Below are 15,639 nucleotides of genomic sequence, written 5' to 3' on the forward strand. Positions count from 1 at the left end.
AAAGGGAAAATCTCTTAGTTAATCCTGCAGCTTTGGGGAGAACAAATATAGTTAATACTGTCAGCATGCACCTGGGATTCTGTAATGAACGTTCTCCAAATAATGGAATTGTGCAAAAATAAAGCTGATAATAAACAGGATTTTAGCAAAATGTGAAATATGCATATTGAATAGCTGAAATGCCATATAATATTTGAGCTTATTCATGGTATTTGAGAATCTTTTAAGCCAAAGTTGTTTGCAGAGTCTTTCTCAGTGTGATTTGGAAGTGTATGTGTTAATATGGAAGTATGCAGGTCTTTTAATTACCCATTAAAATTGTATTGTTCCAATAACTTTTTTTTGTGGTTTCCTCTCTGTCTTTAGTGCAGGTTTCTTAGCTTTCTGAGGGGCTTGCTGAAAGATGTACAAGCACAAAAGAAAACTACATACATCTTGCAGGTCACCTCTTTTAAGTCTTTACGAAATAATGAAAGATAGAGCTACTTATCAAGTGCCTGCAGCACACATGTTAGGATCCTCTGCTACATCTTGTTGTTTTGTCTCATTAATCTTGGTAGAGGTAGCCAGAAAGGATGCGAGCTTATCTGTTATGGCCTGTGTGTTATGAATGATTTTATGATGCAAAGTTTAAGGTGAAGTTATTCTGAACGTATTCTGCTCATAATATTTGCTCTGTGACATTCAGATGTTTGTAAGATCCTCCTGAGATAAACACTGAGTATGTCTGTGTAGTGTCTGTATAGACATTGCAAAGCCCCTATTGCCAATGTAGTTTTAGAGTTCAGATGAAGAGAATAGAATTACCAAGCTTCCAGCTAAGAACCTCTGAAAATACATCATTTTTTTATTACAATTTAATGATTAAGTATCTGGCAGTTTTTCACTGGTGCCTTTTTGGGTTTGGTCACCAAATTTGGCGTAATGTGAACCAAATCCTAAATGTGAAACTAGACCTCTGTGAGCATGGACGTTTCCTTCCTGTTTAGAGAAATATCTGCATTGGTTCAAAAGAGGTAATGCCGCATTGACTAGCCGCCTTGACTAGCAAAGAAGTCTTCTGCTTTTAACATTCATGTTATAATTCTTAATAATTCTTATATCATGATGACTATTGCATCAAATAATTTCAGCAATTGTCATGTTACTTGTGTAGTAACAGCACTGTAGTAGTAACTGTTGGTCCAGTGAAGTTTCTAGACCTTTCCTCAGAGCTAACATTTCATACTAACCTCGATTTATTTCAGACATTACTAGCATATCTTGTAACACTAGTTGTATTTTTGTTCTTTAATTGCTATATAGATCTACAAGCACAGTAAAGGAATTAGTTCTATAGTCTGCTGAATGCATATTAATTAATGCAAGGGGAAAAGAAACTGCAGTTTTACAAATGATCGAGTAATATAATATATGTGGGGTTTAATGTTAGCAGTATTATCTTTTAAAAATGTGAACCACAAAGTACTTTGTGCTTGTCTTAGCAGTCATATATGATGTTTCTTTTTAAAGGACTTAAAGCCCAGTAATATAGTAGTAAAGTCAGACTGCACTTTGAAGATTCTTGACTTTGGACTGGCCAGAACTGCAGGAACTAGTTTTATGATGACGCCTTATGTAGTGACTCGTTACTACAGAGCACCAGAGGTCATCCTAGGGATGGGATACAAAGAAAACGGTCAGCAAATATAGTCTTTCTTTGGCATAGCTTTATTTTTTGTTTGGCACACCACATTTTACATGTTAAATGTTTTTTTCAAGCTGTAGAAAATTTATAAATTAGGCATGTGACCAAAATGCAGATTCTGGATACACCAATTTATTTATCTAATCCCATTAGAAATGTTTGCATTTAATAGGAAAAGAAATTGAGGGCCTTGTTTGTTTAAAAATTTAAATGACCTGTTTGGTAGATTGAATTTCATGACAGAAGAACTGAAAATATATTACCTTAATATGTGGTATGTACCTTGGTGTACATTGACCTGATTTTATTCCTGATGAGGATATAAATTGTAGTTCATCAGTAAACGTGTGTCCCAAATTGAATGTTCAAAAAATATGTTCAATATAGCCTTTCAGGATGTAGGAAACAAACAAGCTCAAGTCCAACTACAGTGGCATTATTTTTATTGAAACCAGCCCACTTTGAAATTGTCACACTAAGCTCTTAATTAATATTGCTGAAGAAAAAATCAGTAACATAGTTCAAAGAAAAATGCAGCGTACTGTCATGAAGCATCGTAGATTCTTTGAGGTCCATGACGAACTCAAAGGAAATTTGTTTGCTTTGTCCTGCTTGGGTACATTTCCCTCCTCTTTATGCTCAGTCTTTGACCCTCAATCTCTCAGTATCCTCTGTAAGAAAATAAGGAAAGCGTATACCATTTGGGGGAAATCACTCGATCAGGTATAATGTATCTTCTAAATGAAACACCTAGTATTTATTTGGGAAACCGAAGTAACACATCCTTCCTGAAGTTCTGTTTACGATCCCAGTGCTGCTGCCATTTCATTAATCTGCTGTCGCTGTTGTCAGTTCACCTAACTTGATGTATCTGCCTCAGGCAGGCGTTGTGCACAAGGATCGCCATTTGCTGAAAATGTTTTAAACCCATTATCGATTAGTCCTCCAGTAAGCCCTAGGAGATGTTGTGATGCTTGAGGCTTTGCTGGCCGTCTCCTGGTGATACAAGGTGTATGGCTCCTCAGGTTACTGACACAACTGGGGCATGCAGTGTTTTGCAAGGTTCTTAATATAGTCTGCAAACTTTCCTGGCAACCGCATAGCATTAGGGCAAGTGACTTCAGGTTGTACAGAAACTATAGCTGTGAGGTGCATAGAGACTGATTTTTTTTTTGTTGTTTTTCATATAAAAGCCAGGAAGAATAACTCCTATCAGTGCTGACAATAGAAGAAGCCAGCTCAAAGGAAAGAGAACAGATCTTTTTTGCAAGGCTGTGATTTATATTTCTGTTTGGATTGTTAGTCTGCCAGATAGGAATACAGTCTTTCAAATGGCCTCCACAGTTGGCTATTTTTTCTGTAACTTAGAAGTCAGAGATTGAGTGGAGCAAACTTAAAGTTACTTTTTTTAACTGCCAAAGTTTTATAGAAAGCACAAATTTAAGTTTCTTTCCTTTTTTTCCCGGAAGGCTTTACATTGGCCAACTGAGAGACAAGGGATAAAAGAACCTAAAGCTGTAGTCTGAGTCACACAGTTGCCTTACAGAAGGAATTCATGCAATGGAAGTCTCAAGTTTTCTGACTTAGCTTACCCTGTTTACATTTTTCTCTTAAAATTTGAGTTGCAAAAGTGTGAAGCATTCTTTCCATTAAAATGCTTCTCAGGTATTATTGGAGTTAAGTAGATTGTCTTCTGGAGCACTGACAATCCTGTTCCTTAAGCAAGAGTGAATTGTGTTTTGCAGCAGAATGTAAATTCAAATTTACTTTCGTATGAAAAACTACATAGCATAGCATCTTCCCAAAAGCTGAATATGTGGACATTGAGTTGAGAATGACACTTGTAGAGAATGTAAATCTGTTGGCTGAGTCAGAAGACAATCTGTGTTTCCATTTGTACTGTTGTCATTTAGAGGTCATTTACATAAACTGTTGCTCTTCTCAGTCACTGGCTGATGAGTTTCTTACTGTGCAGCTCTGGTGACAGAGCAGCTAGGCTGCAGAGGGCAGTGAGGCAGGTATAAAGGGTGGACGTATCTGCAGTAGGAACCGTGGACTGACTGTCCAGGATCCCCACCTGTTAACGTCAATGCCCGTTGTAGCCCTCTAAACCCATAGCTAAATTACAGGTTACCTTAACTTAGTTAAATATTGAAAATTGACAGCTAATAAAGGTTAAAGAGAGAGTAACATATAGTTTAATTGAACAGGGTCATCTGGCAGCTTTATGCTGTTTCAGTGCCCTGCTGAACTTCCCTTTCAGACAAGATGCGGGAGGATTGCAATACATGTATTGATGACTGAGATACAAACTATAGGGTAGTACTCTTTGGTACTATGGTATGCACATATGAAATCTGTAATTTTTTTTAGAACTAGTGAAGATCCCGGACAAGCCTATGACAGAGTTAACTTTTCCATATGCCTTATACTGAAGTAGGCAAAGCATATATGGGTATTTTGCATTAAGAAACCAGGCCTTGCAAACTGAAGAAATTCAGAATTGAAGGACACTGAAACTGTTCTTGCAGTTACACCTTAGCATATTTAATCTTGGGTACAGTTATGTGTGTTATTGTCAGGAAGTGAGCATTGAAAAGCAGGGGAACACCCAAACCCTTTGAAACAATTATTTTAAAATTTCCTAGTATGTACACTGAGTTTGAATTTCATTTTCACTTAGCTTTTTTTCCTCTTCAGATTATAGAAGATAGTAAATTCACTCCAAACAGGGTTTTAAAGAATGAATTACATTCTGTATGACAACCAGTCCTTTTTTAAGATTTTTTAAATGATTTTTTGAAATCTTTAAGATTTGACTCAGTCTTCTATAACAGTATTCACAGGAGCAGTCCTCTATGTATAAGTTCGTCTAGCTTCTGGAAAAGTTAGTCAGATACCTACGAATAAACAGGTTATTTTTTGATTAATGAAAGCAGCAAACCAAAAGACCCCCAAACACCACGAGTTTGTTTTGAGAGGAATTGTACCTAAAGTTTTTCTTAGCCCCTGAAGTCTTCTGATGCATGAAGTCATTGACTTGTCTTACTTCTCTTCCCAGATTTCTCCATGCAGTTATAGGAGTTGTTTTCATCACATTGGTCACAAACTATTTACAATAGATTTGGATATAGTTCAGTTTGTGAAGGCAGCAGAATGTGTACTTCTTGTAAATATTCTAAAAGAGTTTTAAAGAGAAAACACCATTAATCATAAATTATTTTTAAATGAACCAGGCCCTTAATTTTGACCTATTAATATGTACAATTGTGATCTCTTTATCATATGGTTTAGATACTATTTTAGAGGAACTTATTAAATAAGGGAAGAAATATTTTCAATAAGAAACAATGTTGTTTGCTTGAAATTGCTTAGCTCCCTCACAACTTTAACATGTGATTTTTAGTATACAATTATTCTCATTTAAATCCCCTTCTTTTCCGCTTAATTGAAATTCCAGTCTCATGTTTGACATAAAGGTATTTATAACAATTCAAATACATCATTATGACTTCAAGAAAATATTTGCATACAGAGGTAACAGTATCTCTGAAAGCAATGTAAAAAAAATGGCATACCTGTAAAAAATAAACTACGAGTATGTCTTCTGAATTATTTAAGATAATGAAGGAAATGTGTATTTCATACCAAAAATATATTGCTATTGAGTTTTTCTTTTCTATAAGACGTTATTTGAGCATAACTGGAGAAATATTTTTAAACGAAATAATTTATCTGAAAATCTCTTAGGAATGTACTAATATTGTCATTAACTGATCCTCTAAAATTCTAAGTGACCTTTTACCGATTGTATTTGCTTTTTATTTAAACGGAGAGAGATATGCATGGTAATCTGACTTACAGGAAATGCTTGATGGCAAATGTTATTTAATATGTTAAATAATTAATTCTGCTCCTAAAAGTGTAAACTACTTAGATATACCACATTTATAAAGGGCAATTTAGTTTGCTGCTCTTAAAACAATTCCTATAACTACAATGAAAATAATTTCAATAAATAAACTTATCTTTGGTGCTTTATTATAATCTGTTGGAAGAACTTTGCCAGTCTCAGAACTTGAAGGTGGGCGTTACTCTGCTTGATTCATGTATATCTCTCTCTATGCTCTAGCTCTTGCTTTAGCACTGTATAAACCAAAGGATGGTTTTCTGCCTTGTATTTGAGACAGTTAAAAGCTAATCCTTATATGCTGTGTTTTCAAAAGTGGTCTCATTGATTAATACAAAGACTTGCTCTTCTTTCTGTGCTGTCTCTGCTGTTTATAGAATGCAGTCATGTTATGCTTCTTTTCATTTTAAATGACCGTTTGCTTTGCTTTCCCTTCTTTTTGTGCTACAAACATAGTGGATTTATGGTCTGTGGGGTGCATTATGGGCGAAATGGTTTGCCACAAAATCCTCTTTCCAGGAAGGGACTGTATCCTTGTGCTGCTGCAGCAGGTTGAATTAGTTAGGAAGTGATTAACCTTTTTATCGATGTTGTGTCATGAAAATGCGTATTGTGCAATTTTTTTTTTTATTAAATGGACATGAATTTTTCTTGTGATACACTTTAAAAAAACTGTTGAGAACTTCATTTATACTCAGGCTGCACCTAGCAGTAGGACATAGTCTCTGCTGGTCCTCTAGTTAGCATACATTCATCCACCTTCACTCACTTTCATTACACATGCTTTTTATAGTCACTTCATTTGTGTATGTGTGCATCTAGATATTTTTATTTACTTTATTTTGATAACTATCTTTTATGTTAATATCATTGCATTTTGTTTTCAGTTGACATTTGGTCAGTTGGGTGCATCATGGGAGAAATGATCAAAGGTGGTGTTTTATTTCCTGGTACAGATCGTATCCTTACCTTTGGCCTAGGATGTAGTATTAAAAGGTCAAAAGAGACTGCAACGATTTAGTTCCAGGTTAAGGTGGTTCTAATTTTTAAAATACTGTTTTTAAACTGCCTTGTCAAAATGCAATTTGCTAGTTCCTAATTTTGGTTCCAGGATGCTGCAAAAATGTCTACAGTTATACCATTTAAAGCAAAACAACAACACAGATGGCTTTAACAAGTATGACTGTCTTTAGAAATTAATACTAAGTAAGAAAATACAGCAAAATGAACAAAATACCACTTGGGCTGAACAAGCTTATTTTTCCTTTTTCCTTTCTTTCTGTTTGTTTGTTTGCTTTTTCAGTTTAATATAGTGTCTATTCATTGTTTTTGGACATTGTCACATTTAAGACAGATTTGTTTGTTTGTTTGTGTAGGTGGTGTTTTGTTTAGGTGGTTGACATGCGTTGCTTTTTGCTTTGGACCTCATATTTATATAATAACTTATTAATTTTGTTTGGTACCCAAGCACATTAGCAGTTGTTATTTTATTTTTTATTTTTTTATAGGAGATGTTTACAAAAAGTTCCTAACTAGCTTAAATGGTTGCACTCCATAGATTTTTCTTTTTGTTTGCAGAATTCATCCTGCAAACAGCTTTCAGAAATATCTGGTGCTTCTGTCTTTCTATTCCATGATTTGCTTGGTGGTGTCTGTGTGGGTTGTCATGTGAACAATGCTTCAGGCAAAAGATCTGCTACAAGCAAATAGAGCTGAAACCTCTGGATCCTTGCTAAAATCAGTGGTTATCTAATGGGAGTTTGGCATCTTATTTGTTTCACTAGTAGTTCCCTTCCATTTTGTTAGATGCCATCAGAAATTTTTCATGCTTTTGCTACAGGTTAATTGTTTAAAAATTGTTACATTCCTGTTTGAGGATGAGGATTGGGTGAAGGTTTTGGGGCACAGCAAGGAGATCCAGGGACTTTCACTCAGCTCTGACATTGCATTTGCTGTACCATGCTAACGTTCTCAATCTGGTTTTCTTGCATGGCTTTTGAATTTAGGCTCAGTGCCATACAATGCAATACTGTTTTTTTTCAAAGCCTGTGCTAAAGCATTGTAGAACTTCAAAACCTTATACAAAACCTTACTTTAAAATTTTAAGAACAGAAGAAAGGACCTGCTAGATCCAACTGAAGGTTTAGGGAGTGCAGTATCAAGTCTTCGACAGTAGCTGAAAATAAAATGTTGGGAAGACTGTATGACTGAGATAAGCATATACAAAATTTTACTCTCTCCCAGTATCTAATGACCTGCAACTAGAAATTCCTGAGCCAAACTTCATTTTATTTTCTTCCTTTTTTTTTTTTAGTAGCATATATTAAATTTTACTGCCGTGAACTGGTCAATCTCTCCTTAACTGGTGTAAGCTTTTCAATTAAGATGTTCCTTACATGCCCTTGAAAGTCTTCTGCTTCAACGTTGAAGACTGACAAAATTGTTGTTGACCTGTGTGATCCAGGGTTTCATCCTTTATGAGCCCACTGGTGCTGTGTATTGTGTGTCATTAGGGAGAGATCACTAATTTGATAGAGTCCAGACTCAGCTGAGTTATCAAGGCAAGAAGGAAGGACAAAGCACCCATGCGCGGTGATTTTCTTCAATGAATTAATGGTGTTTAATAGCTTGATTGCTGTGAATAAATGTTTAGATCAGGAAGTGAGTTTTTCTCAGAATGTCTTTAAAAAATAACCTAAACAGTTTTATTTGAACTTAATGAATTTTGTGAGTCTTTTTATTTTCTTTGTTTCACAGGAGTATATCCTTTGCCATTTAATTCTTATGATTTCGAGTAAAATGCATGTTGCCTTGACTACTCAATCATACTTGCTTTGCTTCACTGTTTTCTCTAAGATGATCCCGATTAATGCTGAACTTGATAGTTTAATAAAAATTTCGTTTTTTATCTCTTTTTGATAATTCTTATGGTTTTAACGTAACTTTTTAGCTGAAAATTAGACATTGTTTTTCTTAGCTGTGAAACCTTAGATATTGATCAGTGGAATAAAGTTATAGAGCAGCTAGGAACACCATGTCCTGAATTTATGAAGAAATTACAGCCCACAGTCCGAACTTATGTTGAGAACAGACCCAAATATGCTGGATATAGCTTTGAGAAACTCTTCCCAGATGTCCTTTTCCCAGCTGATTCTGAACACAACAAACTTAAAGGTAAGGTCTGTTTTCTGTGCATTGTATATTTTAAAAGTTTATAAACTGCATCACATTGAATAGAAATGTATCTTAGTTTTGTTCACTGTAGAATCATGCTGCTAAGGATTTAAATATCACAATATTAATATTGTGGAAGCAGGTGAAAGTTCTGAGGTACGGTTACCTCCACTTTCTCATCTGCTCTGGAACAGCTCCTATCCTGGTAAAACCTGTATAAAGAAAAGGAAGCATATTCCTACCAATGACAGATGTGATTTAGAGAAAAATGGGGAGGAGTAGAAGTTGTGTAGCCAGAGCAGCTCTTCTTTCTTTAGGGATGAAAATAAAGTTTTTATATTCATAATACGCATATATCCTTTAGTTAGTAAAATGGTTCTTTCCTAAACTCTAAATTCTGTGAGGGTAGTATAGATCCTAAATTGGAGTTTGTTTACCACAAGTCTTCTTTCCTTATGAGCTTTGAAATACTGTGTTATGTGCACATGGCACGAGTGTAAGTAGAAAATTTCACTTTTGCAGCAAGTCAAGCAAGGGATTTGTTGTCAAAAATGCTGGTTATAGACGCCTCTAAAAGAATTTCTGTGGATGAAGCCCTCCAGCACCCATACATCAATGTTTGGTATGATCCATCAGAAGCAGAAGCTGTAAGTTCTTGTTTTAGAAAGATTGTTTCTCTGACTAAGATAGTCATGTATTAAAGCAAACTTGTGATGCTTAATGTAACTGCTTGAAAGAAGATTATTGCATGATCTACACATTTCACTAGAAGCTTAACTGAGCTGTAATCATTTTTATTGACGTTGATATACTTGTTTATTAGAATTAGTATTAGGAATGGGCACAAACTTGCAGGTAACTAAACTACTTCTGTGTGTGCGTCTGTATTTCTATGTAATTGCATATAAACTCCTAGACAGGTAGCAATGCACCTGAAGTCTCTGATACAGAGTTCTAATTTTTTGAGTTTCAGTTGTTTCAACATAGTTTGATTGCCTGTGATAGGATTCTGAGATGTTTACTCCTGAGCAAGAGAAATATTTTCATTAGTTGTAGCAATTGATAGTACTCTTAAACTGGAAAATAAGTGTTTCAGCAAAAACTTTCTTCTGTACAAGACCTCAAGCTTTTTTGCAATTATTGACACTAAAGAACAAAGGAATTAAATGAAAATCTTAGTTAAAAAAATTTCAACTTGTGGGAAAAAACATTATTTTTAAGAGAAAGTTAGTTGGTGATGGCCCACTAAGAACAGAAAAGGATGCTTGATGTAGATGGTGGAATTAGAATTCTGCTGATCTATAATAACTAGATAGAAAATTATTAATTAACACTAAATAGGTAAAAAGGGCTGCTTGAGCTGGAGACCACTGTCCTTATGAGCTATTTCACCAGGTTGTTCAGTTTCTGCTTTAATTATTTCAGTAACGTTAGCAAATCTGCTAATCAGAACAAGTTTAAAATGTGAAACAGCATCTAAACAATAAGCCAAGTATGAGAGATTATTTATCCATGTAAATACAGTATTTTAAAATCAGGTTCCTATTCAGAATATCTTAATTCCATTTTTCATTTATTCTAGTTTTGTTTCCCTTTTGATTGCTTTATCTTGAGTTAGTTTTGTTTTCCAGCCTCCACCAAAGATACCAGATAAGCAGTTAGATGAGAGGGAACACACGATAGAAGAATGGAAAGGTAAGAACGACACTTTTGCTTATCCTAAAGTTTTTTTGAAGTAGGTTAGTCTCCAAGGTTTACTTGTTATTAAGATTCTCCTGAGTAACCTAATAGTATATACTTCAATTGCTTGGAATGACAAGGGAACAGATCAGTGTTTCACAACCTCTTGATTTTAAGGACACTATAATTTTTCCTGTAAAGGTGCTGAACCTTTGTAGCGAGCTTAAGTTCATTCAACTGTAGGTCTGCTCATTTCAGTCACCTTTTGCAAATCATAAGGCAGTGGTTTTAGTGAGAGGAACTCTTCTGGACAGAACTGGTACAGCTGAAAAAAAAATCAGGATTTGGAGCAGTGTAAGTCTGAAGTAGAAGTTAAGTGAAGAGCATATTAGCAATGTTTGTACTGAACATAATTCAAGCAGAGGATTTGAAAGAGGAAGCCATAAGGAGTGTTAGTAATGGGCAAGATAGAGAGGTTATAGTGATGTGGGAAACACTGATGGTTATCTCCTGTGAGGTCCAGAGAAAGTAGCTGGGGCTGAGGTGTGGAACAGATCATAGTATGACGTAAGACTTACCTCCAAGAGTATGATTTTTAGTGTTCATTAGTGGTTTTGTATCTATATTTTCCTTTATACTTATAAAGTACAAGGGGAACATCTTTGTTACCTGTAGAGCTTGTGTTTCATTTTGAAATTGCTTCTACAAGGTGTGGCGTTACTGCAGAGGTCCTAGTGCTAAGACAAAATGCCATCTGCCACTGCATCCATTAGCATTTGATGTATTGTAATCCACAGCCTTGTTATAACCTTCTGTACCCCTTGCACTTTAGAAATTAAGAGAGTTGCTGAGCTTTAAAGAACTGTGGAGATTGGTTTTAAGATAAATGAAACCTCCACTTCTAGTGGAGAAATCTTTTACATCCGTATTATTAATATCATATGTTTTCCTTTGCTGCTATTGACAAGTCAGACAATGCTAATTGTATGACATTGTAGTTTTCAGAAATCACTTATTATTTTTGTTAGAATTATTTATGTAAGTAAATGGATGAGTTACTGTGAAAGTACAATGTTTAACTGCCACCTCTAAAATGTATTACTCTTTTATTGTCACCAACTGTACTAACTAGGCTAAATACTGAAGAAAAACAAAACAAAACAAAACAATTTATTTAGAAATGTCTGCAGATAACAAAAATGCCTTCCTCTGGATCACTGCAGTCTTTAATCATATGATTTAGCATATCGGAGGATTTATTGTGGTCCTGAATTGGTACTGGTTATTCCTAAGTGAAAGGCAGAACAAACACTTGAATTGGTAATTTTTCACTGAGATTAGGGCAGGTATGTGGCTTTCCCACTGTGGGCCTACGTGCTAGTTCTTGAGAGTCTGTTCAATGTGCATTTCAGTGCCTTAGACTATAAATGTTCTCACTTAGTATAAACAAGTTGCTTTTATTTAGGATGTTTGCTTCCTCTGTCTCAGGTACCTCATTTAGTTCTCTGTGGTTTAAGTGTTTTAAATAGGACTAGTGGTAATGTTGAGCTTGGATGGATCCAGAGACTGTGAAGGCTACAAATACTGAATTTAAGCAACAATTTAGTGCAATGACTGATCTAATAATTTGAAATGAAAAAGTCTAGGAAGGAATATCAGATTGGTGTAGCCTTTTTATCCCCAGAGGGGGAAAACCAAACCAAACCAAAAACAAAACAGGAAAAATGTTTCATGGGTAATTTTTGACAGTTTCATTCTGTTGGCTGATGATGGACACAAGGCTGTAAAATCTGGTACTACCACACTTGCAAGTCACTTCCTATTATTAGAAAATGGGTTTTAATTGTAAAGGCAAAGATAGAATTGTGGAAATTCTCTCCCTGTGCTCCTTCCCAGGAAACTTATTCCCCTTTTGAAACAGAAGATAAGTAGTTATACTGCTAAAATGAAAGGTAGGTATTTCAGGCAGTATGGAGTTTACTTTTGAGACTTCCACAGCCCTTGAAACTGTAATTCCTAAATGCTTTTTTCTTCCAAACTCTTTGTACATTACATTAGTTTGCCAGTGACAGTAGCCTGACAAGTCAGTTCTGATGAACTGCATTTAGTATGTTTAGTTCTGTTATTCTGTCACTACTTCTGTAGATTCATAGCTGAAGTCTCTTCTCAGCAATAAGCTGCCATTAGGTGAGAAACCTTCTGGCCAGTATATAGATAGGGCTGTATGATTCTTGTTACAAGCACTCTAGTAGCACTTGTAACCTTTTTAAGGATGAGGAACTTCTGTAACTGTAAAATAAAGTAGCTTCTTTCATTTCTAGTGTCTACTTCTATGCAATGTTGTATTCCATTTCACAGTGACCTGGACCTTTAGATGTTGTTACTGAGGAGATTTAGTGGCAAATGTGTTTTGGGAGGGTGGCAATGCTGTATGGATTTGTTCATTGTGGTTTTTGCTACTATCTCTTCCAAGGGCTTTTGGCCTGGTCTCTCCTAAGGAAACTCCTACTTGCTGAGAGTATCTTAGTCAGTTACTGTCTTCAGGCAAAGACCTTTGAGAAGAAAAAGGCAGTTTAAATCCTAAAAGTTCTTTCAGAGTTTCAAACTGTCTGCATCATGGAAAAAGTAATAGATGTAGTGTGTGAAACGGCTTTTTGAGATGAGAAAGAATTGGTGACAAAGTAAAGAAACTTGTTCTCCAGCACAGCTTTTTTCAAAAACATTGTCTAACAACTTTGTACGTAGCTCTAAGATTCTGAAGTGCCACTTAGCACGACTTGTCTATTAAGTAAAGATTTTATAGTGCAGGTGAGTAGAAGTGAGAAGCACTGCAGTGCTGAGAGAAGCTGTATGAAGCCATTCTAATCGTATTCGGGAACCATTTGGCTCTCCGTAAGTGTAATTGTCCTTGAATGAATAAAACTGTGTGCAGCTAAACATCCACAGAGCTACAGTTTTCTGGCAATGTAGGCTGGAATACTGCCAGGTAACTGCAATGAGTTTAAATGTGATGGCAGCACATGCAGTTCCTGGTGGCCTACCTGTTCCCTTGAAGATTGCTGATCTGGTTGTTCCGTACCAAAGAAGTCATTGATAAAAACTGAGTGGTCGCTAAGACTCAGTTTAACCCCAGGTCCCTAGGCTGTCTGGACAAAAGTCTTAGGGCAATGTCAGTGTGTGCTTGAGAGTGCCAGGCTGTTGTGGCTCCAACAGAACAGAATTGTACTTTATTATACCACTTGCCTATTTTTCTGTAGCCTACAACATGTTGTTCAAAACTTATTCTAAACAGTAATGAACCTAAGAAATTTTAATGGTAGATGTATTGTTAATTGAGTCTTGTATTTACAAATTCATTTTCCTACCTTCTTTTCCCTGCATTTTCAGAATTGATATACAAGGAAGTCATGGACCTGGAGGAAAGAACCAAGAATGGGGTTATACGTGGACAACCAGCCCCTTTAGGTTGGTTACAATAAAAGCACAGTACAAAGCTACGATGAGTACTAGGTCAGGAGGGTGTAAAGTTGTTCAAGACATCCGAGAGTAACCTGACTCAAAAATATGTCTCTTCAGTGACCAATAACTTCTAGAATTCTCTTATAGTATCCTAGCTCTGGGTTTATGCAGTGCTATCTCTGTGATTGTTACCCTTCAGACAATAGCATTTATTGGAATTTGACAGGTATCCTGTCATGTGAGTTCTGTGGTTCCTGACATACCGTTCATTAAGCCCCGAATTAGAGAATTGTGGATTTTATTTGCTTTGACAATGGCTTGAGATACATCTCTTCAAACTTGCTGAAATGGGGAAAAGTAATGACCCTTAGGAAGAGACAGACTAATGCAAGTGCTGAACCATGCAACTGTATCTGCAACTGATTTGCTGTTTTGTTTCTCATAGCACAGGTGCAGCAGTGATCAATGGCTCTCAACATCCATCTTCATCGTCATCTGTCAACGATGTGTCTTCAATGTCAACAGATCCAACATTGGCCTCTGATACAGACAGCAGTCTAGAAGCTTCAGCTGGACCTCTGGGTTGCTGTAGATGACTACTTGGTCTTTTGGGGGGTGGGAGGGGGGTCCTTTTAGTCATTAATAGGGCACCTTTAAAATTTGGTGGTATTTTTGAGTGTTTTTTCAAAAATAATCGTAGAACTCATCATAAAGTGCTGTAATTTTAAACTGTAAGTTGTGTTAAAAGCAGCCACTTTTTTTGCTGTAATTAACTGTAAAATATTAAACCTGATAATTTTTATTGTGGTTTTAAAATCTGCATATTTGCTTTACTATTATGCTGCTGATCTTTTTTTACTGAATTTGTAAGATTTGTTTTATCAAAGCACATATTAATGTTGTGGTCATTACCATATCATGAATTATTTAAAATTTTATAGGTTTTCAATTTTTTAATTAGAATTTATTCCAGATGTTTTGTTCATGATATCCTTCAAAGTTTTATGCTTGGTCATATGTCCATGTGGAGGTGGAGAGAGAATTCAGTGCAGCCAGCTGTAGTTTTTTTGGGGCATACTACTGTGGTGCTGGCAGAGAACAAAATCCTCTTTAATTTTGGCCTCTTGCCTATAATACTTCAGTAAAAGCAACAGTTATTGAATTTTGTTAGAGAAACAAACCTTTGCAAAGAAATTTCATCTGAATGGTTTTCTGAACTTAAGAAAACAAAACCTATCTTCAAGGCTGCAGAAATATCTAGCCTAACAAAAGGATGTGATGTTTTCTGCAGAACTGTGGCATGCCAAATCTTGTGATCGCCATAAAACAAGAGGATACTTCATGAATAACACATTGCAATGCAAATAAACTGTTTACTTCTAGCTTGTAGCCTGTTTTTGTACACACAAAACAAAGTGAATCCAGGATGTCTAGACTGCCAACAGGGAAAACAAGTATACTTTCATGTAGGATATAATTCTTGGGAGTTTAGTTTCTTAGTATTTTTGTCTGCTAAGGTGAGTGCTTTTTGGGGAGAAGAGGAAGTGACACGAATGCAATAGGGGCAAAACTTCAGCTATTTTCTCCACCAAAAGTAACTGATAGCTAAAACCGTAAGTGGTAGAAGAACCTCAGGATTTCTGTAGCTAATGCATTAAGTGAGCAATATATGCCATCCAAAGGAGAGGGAGAAGTAGTGCTGTATAAATTAATATTTATCTCTTTCATT

The 15,639-nt window shown here is 35.8% G+C and overlaps 1 protein-coding gene across 3 annotated transcripts in view; it reads left to right on the plus strand.

Annotated features, from left to right (window-relative positions):
• Positions 1-15,292, plus strand: part of MAPK8 (mitogen-activated protein kinase 8) — a 46,867-nt gene extending 31,575 nt beyond the window's left edge. Inside the window, exons 6-12 of one of the 3 annotated variants that reach the window (XM_040563248.1) lie at positions 1,513-1,678; positions 6,485-6,556; positions 8,589-8,771; positions 9,294-9,418; positions 10,403-10,466; positions 13,839-13,916; positions 14,356-15,292. In XM_040563248.1, the coding sequence (XP_040419182.1) occupies positions 1,513-1,678; positions 6,485-6,556; positions 8,589-8,771; positions 9,294-9,418; positions 10,403-10,466; positions 13,839-13,916; positions 14,356-14,372 (705 nt within the window). In that variant the 3' untranslated portion in view covers positions 14,373-15,292. Of the gene's footprint in view, positions 1-1,512; positions 1,679-6,053; positions 6,126-6,484; positions 6,557-8,588; positions 8,772-9,293; positions 9,419-10,402; positions 10,467-13,838; positions 13,917-14,355 lie in introns of all 3 variants that reach the window. The other 2 variants (XM_040563246.1, XM_040563247.1) reach the window with 2 other exon arrangements.
• Positions 15,293-15,639: the final 347 nt, after the last annotated feature.

The sequence above is a fragment of the Cygnus olor genome, chromosome 7, assembly GCF_009769625.2.
Source record: "Cygnus olor isolate bCygOlo1 chromosome 7, bCygOlo1.pri.v2, whole genome shotgun sequence".
Classification (NCBI taxonomy): domain Eukaryota; kingdom Metazoa; phylum Chordata; class Aves; order Anseriformes; family Anatidae; genus Cygnus; species Cygnus olor.